Source organism: Sinocyclocheilus anshuiensis, unplaced genomic scaffold, assembly GCF_001515605.1.
Source record: "Sinocyclocheilus anshuiensis isolate Anshui unplaced genomic scaffold, SAMN03320099.WGS_v1.1 scaffold160, whole genome shotgun sequence".
In the NCBI taxonomy this organism is placed as follows: Eukaryota; Metazoa; Chordata; class Actinopteri; order Cypriniformes; family Cyprinidae; genus Sinocyclocheilus; species Sinocyclocheilus anshuiensis.
In genome coordinates, this window is record NW_015554119.1 from 1,428,720 (window position 1) to 1,440,566 (window position 11,847).

Here is an 11,847-nt window from a genome sequence, read left to right on the forward strand (position 1 = left end):
ATATAATTTATATTATATATAAATATACATTTTTGATATATAAATATAACATTTTTCTTAAATATATACATGTAAATATACACAGTACACACATATATTATGTAAACATATATAAAAAAAGAACAAGAAAGCATTGACATAGCAGTTACTCATCAACATCAGGCAGTTGTGGTGAGAGGGAGGAAATGCAGTAAAGAGAGGAAAGATGATGAAGTGGCTGCAGTGTGATGGTATAGGGACTGAACACTGTACGCACGTGTGTGTGTGTGTGTGTGTGTTTGAGGTGAATCCCTACTTACCGTTCCCACTGCTGTCATATTGTGCTGTCATAACCTCTCCGACTTTAAAAACCTGCAGGGAAGGTTTTTTCTTTTATTGGTCAACTGGTGTTTTGGGCGTTTTTAGTGAATATATATTGCCAATTTGCCACCGGTTTACATGGGTGTTTACATTTTTCATGCTGGTCCAGCTAATGTGCATGCATGTTCTAGCATAAATCAACAAATTATCAAAAGACAATTGGCTCTTTTAATTTCAAGGCAGGGCTGCAGCTGCTATGTTGAGTTACTATTTCTCCCATTCATCTGTATACATCTTTTCCCATCACAAAACAAGTTTATCTTTTGTAAATTCATCCGGGTTTAGCATGAGAACCATTTTGCACACTTTTATGCTATTATTACTGCAAAAGACCCCCACCCCCCCATCCTTTTCACTTTTTCTTTAATATGGTTTGTTTGAGAAGAGTTTGGCAGGCTGAAGACTCTGGACGATCCCAAAGCACCCAGAGCTAATTACAGTAATTCCTTATAGGCCTACACACACATACATTCACAGCCTTATATTCCATTTGACAGGATTGTCAGTCATTTTAATCATATTTAACTCTGCAGAGGCTGCTGTAAACATATTCATTCTCAAGTACATTAATACTATTATTCTTCAACTTGAATGAGTCAGTCTGAAATGGCATTCAGAATGAAATGAAATTGGTTTGTTTAGTGTGGCTCTGCTGGAATAAAGGTTTGGTCAGAGATATTTTAAGGAGGAGGAGACGAACCACTCATTTAACCACTCATATAAAAATTAATAGGAGAATTCGTAACTCTAAATATGGCGACTGTAGAAATATAAGCCTTTTTCATAGTTTATTTACTCCGGAATGTGCACATGCATTGCGTTTATCCTCCTGAAAACTACAGTTTTTAAGATCAAATTCATGATATCAATGCTAAAATGTTTTTGAAACAGTTTTGACGAACTGTTTGGTCTTTTTGATGTTCAGTTTTTACTTAAAGGAACTTTTAGTCTTTTTTATGTCAGGAAAATGAGTTAATTTATGCAAATGTTATGCTGTGAATTGATATTTCAGAAAACTGCCATGAAACACTCTTTTCGGCTTGACCGTCCACACTTATTTTTTCTTCTTTCACTTTCTTCTGAGCTTCTTGAAGAGGTTTTTAGAGCCAAACATCAGTCTAAATGCTCTTTGACAAAAACAGCACAGTATGAAGACATGAAAAATGGATTAAAACTTTTAAGCGATTGACTAGAGGTTGTTTAGACACCCTTGGTGGAACAAACACAGCGATTGAGGGGAATTGATGGAATAGAACATTGGCAGCACACCTTTTTAATGGACTTTTTATTTTAAAGGGGTCATATGATGCTATTTTAAAGATCATTATTTTGTGTATTTGGTGTAACAGAATATGTTGACATGTTCTCAAGCGTCAGGGTGTTCCCTAATTTTGAAGAATTTTATAATGATAAGTCTGAATTTTGCAGTGCTTTTGTACATCTCTTGAGCTAGATGCCATTGCTAAACTAGAGGTGATATAAGGAGACAAGCCACATGAGAAATCACTCACGTGAAGTCCTAATAAGGCCATTGACTCTTTTAATTGAAAAGCGGCTGTAGAAAAGAAGGTCCCACCTTTCAATTAAAAGAGCCATTGACCTTATTGACATGACCATCGGCTGGTCTTTACAATAGTCCTCTAGGGCATGCATTAACTGGACCAACAAATACGTTTAGCATGATTTTGAGTTAAAGGTGCAAACTTATTATTATTATTATTAATTAAGATTTTATTGGTGATTGACATGTTATTGAGACACAAGCTTGGTAAGTTTTTATACTTTCACAATACTACTTTGACTACAAAATAGCTGCCCCAGTCATTTATTTATTTACTTAAATATTTGTTTTTATTTATTCGTTTACTTAATAATTTGCATATTTGTTTAATTATTTATTAATTATTTCTACTTATATTTTTCATTATTTATTTACTTGTTTATTTTATTTATTTTAATTTAGGACATCAGGGATGTAAAGGCTTCAATCTGAGAATGCTATTTCAATATAATGAATATGCAAATTAATAATTGATTATAATTACTATAATAATACCCTGTGTTTTACAATTATTTATTTAGCAGACACTTTTCTCCACAGGCACACTCTGAAATGATTGCAAAGCAATCAAAAGTACTTGTCCTTAATAACATTTTGAGCTTTTTAAAGTGAAACTTTATTTTTTTCCCACTATGCTTTCAATTGTCCCTTCATTTACTGTACGTTTGTGTCCTCAGTGTGTCTTTGAAAGTTTTTAGTTTATGCATTTAGAATCCTGCCAAAATATAAAAAATCCCATCAAACTGTGACAAAATGTTGTGATACATCACGTAACTCAATAAAGATGCACAGCTGAATTGTTGTCAAAGCAATTATTTACACCCCTAATGAACATTTAAAGATTTTATGCTTTGTATTTTTTGTTTTGGTCCAGGTCTGCTCATCTATCCAGTGAAGACCTGTCCACCAGCGTGTCCCTGCAGCTGTTTAACGGAGAGACGCAGCAGCTGACCATCACCCTGGAGAATATCGGCACAGAGATGCTGAACACGCTGGAGCTGACGTCTAAAACCCTCAGCACTAAAGGTACACGCAGCACACAGTCTGAATGCCGTCCCGCTCTTTATCGAGCGGTAAATGCCGCTGCGTTTTTGAGACGACGCACGTCCTGTAATGGGACAGAGGTTCAAAGGCTGCGCTGATTGCTGTGAGTTCGTAATAGAGTCTGTGCATTAGTCTGATCACTCGAGCCCATCTGAGATTTCCCCGTGACTCCACTGTTTTGATGTGCTCTCTCTTTGAATAAAGACGTCTGCTTTTACGCACCTCTGTCTCTGCGTCTTTGAGGATGGAAAATAAGACCGTGCAGTGCTCTTAGTGGTATTTCACACACGCGAACATGAAAAGCGTTGTCTTTGGACTGTGTGTGTGTGTGTGTGTCTCCTCTAATCCCAGACCGCTTTCAGGATCGGTGACTGAGCAGGTGGCCTCTACAGGCACAGACACACACAGAGGTTTATTTTATATATATATATATATATATATAATATTATTTATTTATTTAGTCATTTAGCAGACGCTTTTATCCAAAGCGACTTACAAATGAGGACAAATATGTATATTATGTATATGTAAATATAAATATTATGAGGTAATATGCATTACAAGTAATGTGAGTTATGTAATCAGATTACTTTTTCTCAAGTAACTAGTAAAGTAACACATTTACATTTACAACAAAATATCTGAGTTACTTTTTGTTTTCTCATTTATTGACTGACAGCTTTTCTTACCTCATTGGGAGTGAGGTGTAGAGACACTTCCTTCAGCCTGAGGCTTATTAATTTCGCTTTTGGTGTGAAAGGGCCTTTACAGTTGCCAAAATGATCACTTTTGGGTTTTTTGTTATTAAAAAAACAAATAAGCAGGCCCAGTCCAGGTGACAGAAAGTAATGCAAAAGTAACAATGCATTACTTTCCATAAAAAGTAACTAAGTAACTCAATTAGTTACTTTTTTAATGGATTAACATAATATTGTAATGCATTACTTTTAAAAGTAACTTTCCCCAACACTGTATGTATCTTGTATGCTTATTTATATTTGTTCATAGTGTGTATAGTGTGTTTGTATAGGAATCACAGGAATGAATCACAGGAATTACATTTATATTTTAAATTGTGAAATTCTTTCACAATATTACAGTGTTTTTACTGTAGGTTTGATCAGATCAATGCAGCTTTGAGCATAAGAGACTTCTTTTCAAAAAACATCCTTTCAAAAACAATCTTACCAACACCTAACGGGTCCTTTGACTGAGCCGTGTCTGTGGATTTACTTTGTAGTACTTTAGTGAGGGATTTGTCCCCAGAAAGAGCTAAATTTGACAAAATCTCACTATAGGGACATTTGTGAATGTCCTTAGTTGGAAAAAAGCAATTGGATCATGGGGAGAATAATTAAATAGTCGTTCAACAATCATCTAGTCGATTAGTGAGGTTTATTTTATATATATATATATATATATATAATATTATTTATTTATTTAGTCATTTAGCAGACGCTTTTATCCAAAGCGACTTACAAATGAGGACAAATATGTATATTATGTATATGTAAATATAAATATTATGAGGTAATATGCATTACAAGTAATGTGAGTTATGTAATCAGATTACTTTTTCTCAAGTAACTAGTAAAGTAACACATTTACATTTACAACAAAATATCTGAGTTACTTTTTCAGATAAGTAACACCTGTTACTTTGTTTTCCCGTTTATTGACTGACGCCTCTCCTGTCCTGTGTTGAGGATTATTCATTTCACTTTTGATGTTAAAGGGCCTTTACAGTTGCCAAAATGATCACTTTTGGGTTTTTTGTTATTAAAAAAACAAATAAGCAGGCCCAGTCCAGGTGACAGAAAGTAATGCAAAAGTAACAATGCATTACTTTCCATAAAAAGTAACTAAGTAACTCAATTAGTTACTTTTTTAATGGATTAACATAATATTGTAATGCATTACTTTTAAAAGTAACTTTCCCCAACACTGTATGTATCTTGTATGCTTATTTATATTTGTTCATAGTGTGTATAGTGTGTTTGTATAGGAATCACAGGAATGAATCACAGGAATTACATTTATATTTTAAATTGTGAAATTCTTTCACAATATTACAGTGTTTTTACTGTAGGTTTGATCAGATCAATGCAGCTTTGAGCATAAGAGACTTCTTTTCAAAAAACATCCTTTCAAAAACAATCTTACCAACACCTAACCTTTGAACAGTAGTGTACATTCTTTAAATTTAATTATTTTCAGCCACAGTGCTTTAATTGAGCAATTAATGACCCTACACAAGCATTGAGCAACCACAACTTATAATGTTAAATATCTCCATCCATCCATCCATAAATTATTTTTGAAGCAGTTTTTCACATGCTCAGATTGAAGTTTGGATTAGGAAACGTTTGAAATAATTGAAAGGAGTCATGAACTATTATTTTGTACTGTTCTCTGAGGTCCACTTATAATGTTATCAAGATTTTTACCTAGAAAAACATCATAATTTAGAAGTAATAGGCTATTTTCTGTGCTGTTTCGACCCCCCTCATCAGAAAGCTCCGTTTGAATAGACGTGGCAGATTGTAGACTCAGAAGTAAACGCCCACTGCTATGATTGGCTAACAGTTGTGTATGTTTGACAGCCTACAGCCTTCACAGATGGTCGCTGCTGTGATTTAGGTTAAAAACACATAAATACTCAATAGTACATATCAAACGATCTTTAATAACAGACAAAGCAATAGTGATCACGTAATAAAAACAGTTACTCACACTTGTGTGGGGGGCGACATTACTGTCAGATCCAATATAATCAGCACAGCATCGTCATTTAGTTTCAGTCGTTCTGAAAATCCTGCGTTGAATTGTGCCTTGTTTGTAAACTAATCTGCGGTAAAATTAAGTGAACAAAGGACCAAGTTCTTACTGACGCGGTCTGGATCTTCATTAAAAATAAAGTTCATCCACTGACCACTCTTTTCTAATGTTGAGATCAGAAAGAAGGCAGAGCAGAGACTGTGTTTTTCCACAACTTGGCACTGCACAGCACCTTCTTATCTTCGGAGCATCTTTATCGTTTAGTTTCTGTGTAGATCTGCATTTGCCTCTCTCGTTATTTACACTACGTGCGTGAATTGGTGAGCGGGGCTAAACAGGCAGTGATGTAGAAGCAGGCGTTGATCTTCTTCTGCAGAGGCGGGGTTTAGCCACAATATTATGTCACAAAGTGGCTCATTCCACAAGCTGTCGTTTTGGCAGATTGGCTTCAATATAAGTTGTTTTAGATGAACGTGAAAGTTTTGAGTTCTGAAACTTACAGGATGTTTTTATAGTACAGATTGGTTTCCAATGTGTTGTTTAGTTGTTGCTAAGTTGTTGTGGTTGCTTGGTGATTGCGTAAAAAAAATCCACCCTCAAGTCTCTTTGATATTCTGTTCTCTAAATATGACTCGGGATCCTCCTGCAGTGTAAATCTGTGGGAGTTTTCCATCTTATTTATTGTCTGGCTGGTGAACATTGTAAAGTCTGCAGAACGACTTATACTCTGGAGTTTAATAGTTAAAGTTTAAGGTTTGTTCAATTCACTGACCTAAAATATGAGCAATAGTAATAGTGATGCTTGACTTAGTAAACGGCACTAATAAATAAATAAAACCACTCAAATTTATTGCAAAGAGGACGAAATACATCTGAGAGAAAATGTTCAAAAATGTGTTATTTATGAGAGGAATGATTTTGTATTTTGTTGTATTGTTATGTTTTATGTAAGAAGGCTTGTTAAGCTTGAGCGGTTCTATCTGATGGAACATGATATCTGAAATAAGAAAATAACCAATGTCTCTTCAGACATCCTTTTTGGGTTTCTCGACTGTACATGCAGGAAAAGAAAAGAAAAAACAAACAAACATCAGTTTACTGTTGAAACTCAGACTGGATTACTTTCCAAATGTAGTAAATGGTTGCATTGTCATGTTCCTGTTAGTCTCACAGAGCTGATCTTTTGACTATTGGCAGGTCTAGTCAACTTTGCAGGTCCACTTTGAGTTGTTTACTTAAATCAAATGTATTTGTTCACACCTGGCAAAACATCGGCAAAAAACACCAGTGTGGTTTGCAATGAGTCAAGAAATTGGAATTGAACTGCATTTTGTTGGTTATTAATGCTGAATGATATGGATCGGTCTGGATCTTCATTAAAAATAAAGTTCATCCACTGACCACTCTTTTCTAATGTTGAGATCAGAAAGAAGGCAGAGCAGAGACTGTGTTTTTCCACAACTTGGCACTGCACAGCACCTTCTTATCTTCGGAGCATCTTTATCGTTTAGTTTCTGTGTAGATCTGCATTTGCCTCTCTCGTTATTTACACTACGTGCGTGAATTGGTGAGCGGGGCTAAACAGGCAGTGATGTAGAAGCAGGCGTTGATCTTCTTCTGCAGAGGCGGGGTTTAGCCACAATATTATGTCACAAAGTGGCTCATTCCACAAGCTGTCGTTTTGGCAGATTGGCTTCAATATAAGTTGTTTTAGATGAACGTGAAAGTTTTGAGTTCTGAAACTTACAGGATGTTTTTATAGTACAGATTGGTTTCCAATGTGTTGTTTAGTTGTTGCTAAGTTGTTGTGGTTGCTTGGTGATTGCGTAAAAAAAATCCACCCTCAAGTCTCTTTGATATTCTGTTCTCTAAATATGACTCGGGATCCTCCTGCAGTGTAAATCTGTGGGAGTTTTCCATCTTATTTATTGTCTGGCTGGTGAACATTGTAAAGTCTGCAGAACGACTTATACTCTGGAGTTTAATAGTTAAAGTTTAAGGTTTGTTCAATTCACTGACCTAAAATATGAGCAATAGTAATAGTGATGCTTGACTTAGTAAACGGCACTAATAAATAAATAAAACCACTCAAATTTATTGCAAAGAGGACGAAATACATCTGAGAGAAAATGTTCAAAAATGTGTTATTTATGAGAGGAATGATTTTGTATTTTGTTGTATTGTTATGTTTTATGTAAGAAGGCTTGTTAAGCTTGAGCGGTTCTATCTGATGGAACATGATATCTGAAATAAGAAAATAACCAATGTCTCTTCAGACATCCTTTTTGGGTTTCTCGACTGTACATGCAGGAAAAGAAAAGAAAAAACAAACAAACATCAGTTTACTGTTGAAACTCAGACTGGATTACTTTCCAAATGTAGTAAATGGTTGCATTGTCATGTTCCTGTTAGTCTCACAGAGCTGATCTTTTGACTATTGGCAGGTCTAGTCAACTTTGCAGGTCCACTTTGAGTTGTTTACTTAAATCAAATGTATTTGTTCACACCTGGCAAAACATCGGCAAAAAACACCAGTGTGGTTTGCAATGAGTCAAGAAATTGGAATTGAACTGCATTTTGTTGGTTATTAATGCTGAATGATATGGATTAGATGCATCCCTATAGAGGTTTACTCACTCTATTGAGTATTTCATGACGTGATTTTTCAAAACATCTTTAGGGTGAGTTCACACACACACACACACACACACACACACACACACTTGTTTGTATATAGTCTCTCTCTTTTGAGAGTTGAAATGCCCAATAGTAGAACGAGTGAGCGAGAGAGAGAGAGAGAGAGAGAGAATATTTCACCCCTGACAGCATGTTCCAAATGAAAAATGATATTTCTCAGGTCTTTGTAGTGTTGGAAGAAAACATTTTCCCCATCTTTGTGAAGATTGCACCAGCATTTTCTTTTGTTAGTTAACTTCAGTAATTACTTTACTTGGAGTTTTCCTGTTTCGACTGAGTCCTGGCCTCAAAACTCATAACCTGATTTAGCTTTCTATATTGTCCTGTCTTCCTACGCGTATCAAAACAGCAGCGCGAGACGCAATCAGAAATCCCACTGTCAAACTCTATCTTCCATAAGCTCAGCATGCAGTCGGTCTCTCTGGGACGGACGTATCTGCAATGTGATGTGATGCAGCTTGACTGAAGTTCATTCCACTCCGGTGGAGACACAAGGACGTGCACTTCAGTTCCCTTTTTAGTCGTCCCCGTTATGATTGGCGTTCTGTCGCGCTGTCAAAACACACACGCGCTCACGTGCGATTCATGACCTGCTGAGTGTGTGGTCGAGACCTGGCTTCAGTGAGCAGATTTGTAAATCACCTGCAGTTTTGTCTCTTTCCATCTCGATGATGTTCAAACACACCACTGCTCTTTAGTAGTTGCCTGTGTTCTTGCTTCCTGTTGATTTCATTTTCAGGTGTCTTCTGCTCTCTTCTATTGAGAATGCTCCAGTATTTGTGTAACGTCATCTTAACTTCTGCTTCATTTTTAGATTGGAAACTTTTTTTTCAAGCCAGGCAAAAAGAATATTCACGGTAACGATTTACAAGTTTAATATTTGGTTAACATTTATCTTAAATCTGTTTGTTTGTTTAGTTATGCATTTACACATATATTTGTTGATTTATTGATGCATGTATTCATGCAATTTTTTTATGTATTTATTAATCTGGGTTAATGTTATTTCATAAATATTGTACCATTCATTGTTAACTAGCAGTGAACTGTTTAGTTAGTTAGTCATTTAGTTATGCATTTATTTATACATTTACACATTGGTTTTATGCATTTACATATGTTTGTTGATTTATTGGTGCATGCATTTATTAATTTACTTTATGCATTTATTAATCTAGGTTCATGTTATTTCATAAATATACTCCTATTCATTTGTTTTTGTATTTATTGATGCATTTACACATGCATGAACTTGTTAATCAATTGAAATTTGAAATGTTGAAATATATGTAGAAATTAACATTTACCAACATTAATAAATACTATAAAAGTATTTTTCATTTTTACTTTTTCTTAGCTATTGCATTAACTTTTGTTAAATTGAACCTTATTATTGAACCTAAAATATTACCCTATACACTAAAGTATATACTAAGTTATATTCTTGAGCTTGAATGAAAGTGTGAACTAGTGCACCATATTGTTCTCTTAAGTATGCACTCGATTATTCACTATAACATCCACTTATTCACTATAGATTAGTTCCAATTGTAGTATCCCACTGAGTATGCACTAGAATATGAATAGGATCACTGTAGTGCCCCCTGAAATATACTAGTATTATAATTTTAGCGTCTAGTAACCTTTTGAATATGCCATAGAATACTAGTTAAATCTTCCTCTTAAGTATGCACTAAAATTAATTATAGGACACACTAGAGTTACACTATAGTAATTCTTAAACTTTCAGGCTTAAAGTATTCACTGGAGTCCCTTAAGTATGATAAAGAGTATATACTATATTGTTGCCTAAATTATGTATTAGGGTCTACACTATAATTCTCTCTTAAGTAGGGAAATACTTTTGTATACTCTTGTGCATAATTAGGGAATAACATAGCATGCAGTGCCCTCAAAAGGACGGAAGCGCAAAGTGGAGTTTTGATCATTTTGTGATAAGGGACAGCACAAACTATGACAACATTTAATAATAAAAATGAATTGAGAATATGGCAAAACACTACAGCTGTTTCTAAAGCATTTCGGTACTGTGTTCTGATTGGTTGTTTACTAAATTTATTTGGCACTCAGTTAGTAAAGCTATAAATATGTGCTGATCCAATAATCTTCAAAAACAAATCCTTGGTCACATTTAATCCAGTAATCAGGCATCACAGTCAGACTGTGATATGTATAGATTAACGTCTTTATGTAATTAAAATCATTATTAATGCTCTGTATTATTGCTAGTTACTTTAATGCATTTACGCCAGGATGTTTGCTGATATTGTCCAAAACCCCACATTTCCTAGGGCATTGACAAACTTTTAGAGGGCACTGTATACTTCCAGTGCATAAAGTGAGTCAGGTTTCAGCATTCAGCATTCAGCCACAGTTTTATTTTATACACTTAGAAACTTAGCAAGTTAACTATATATCTGCAAGCAGAATTGTAGAAAACAAAGTGTAGAATAACAATTATTGGTCTTTTTAAAGACTATTTCACAGATATACAGTACACTACCATTCAGCAGTTTGGGGTCAGAAAATACAAACTCTGATTGGTTGCTTTACATGTCAGTCTGATGGTCTCTTGCAGTCTAAGTGGGTTTTGGGCCCTCATCCGGACCAGCCCAAATACTCCAGACATGAACTGGCTTGTACTTTCACTTCTGCACTACATTCAGCTCCCCAGTGAAATGCTGGGTCATGATGGAGGCAGTAAATCAGGTGGCAGCTCTCTGAACGCTTTGAACGCTGCATGCCCCTCTAGCTCCTGCCAGCACTCTTAATTAAAACAGATTGCTAGACGCTTCAGTTAGCTTAAATGCTTCTAGTCTTCTACTCTACTACTCCCTGCAGCATTAGGATGCTGACTAATGTTTTAGGGATTTGTGAAGTTCTTACATTGAAGAGGAATTCTAGGGTCTTTGTATATTATACCGGTCAAAAGTTTGGAATAATTTGAGTTTGTAAAAATGTTTTTGAAACTCTTATGTTCACTAAGGCTGCATTTATTTAATCAAAAATACAGTAAAAAAAAAACATAATGTTGTGAAATATTATTACAATCTAATATAACTGTTTTCAATTTGAATGTATTTTAAAATGTAATTTATTCCTGTGATTTAAATCTGAATTTTCAGCATCATTACTCCAGTCTTCAGTGTCACATGATCCTTCAGCAATCATTCTAATATGCTGCTTTGCTGCTCAATTATTATTAATGGTTTTTATTTTTAATGTCGGTAACAGTTTTTGCTGATTAATATTTTTGTGAAAACCATTATAAATTTTTTTCAGGATTGATAAATAGAATAATAGCATTTATTTGAAATAGAAATCATTATAAATATTATAAAGGTTTTTGCTGCCACTTTTAATAAATTGTGCATCCTTGCACAATA

General features: G+C 34.8%; 1 protein-coding gene across 2 annotated transcripts in view; it reads left to right on the forward strand.

Annotated features, from left to right (window-relative positions):
• LOC107669949 (trafficking protein particle complex subunit 9-like) overlaps nt 1–11,847 on the forward strand; it is a 252,767-nt gene that overhangs the window by 74,658 nt on the left and 166,262 nt on the right. For both annotated transcript variants that reach the window (XM_016462382.1, XM_016462383.1), the window contains one exon: nt 2,796–2,947. In XM_016462382.1, the coding sequence (XP_016317868.1) occupies nt 2,796–2,947 (152 nt within the window). The remainder of the gene's footprint in view (nt 1–2,795; nt 2,948–11,847) is intronic.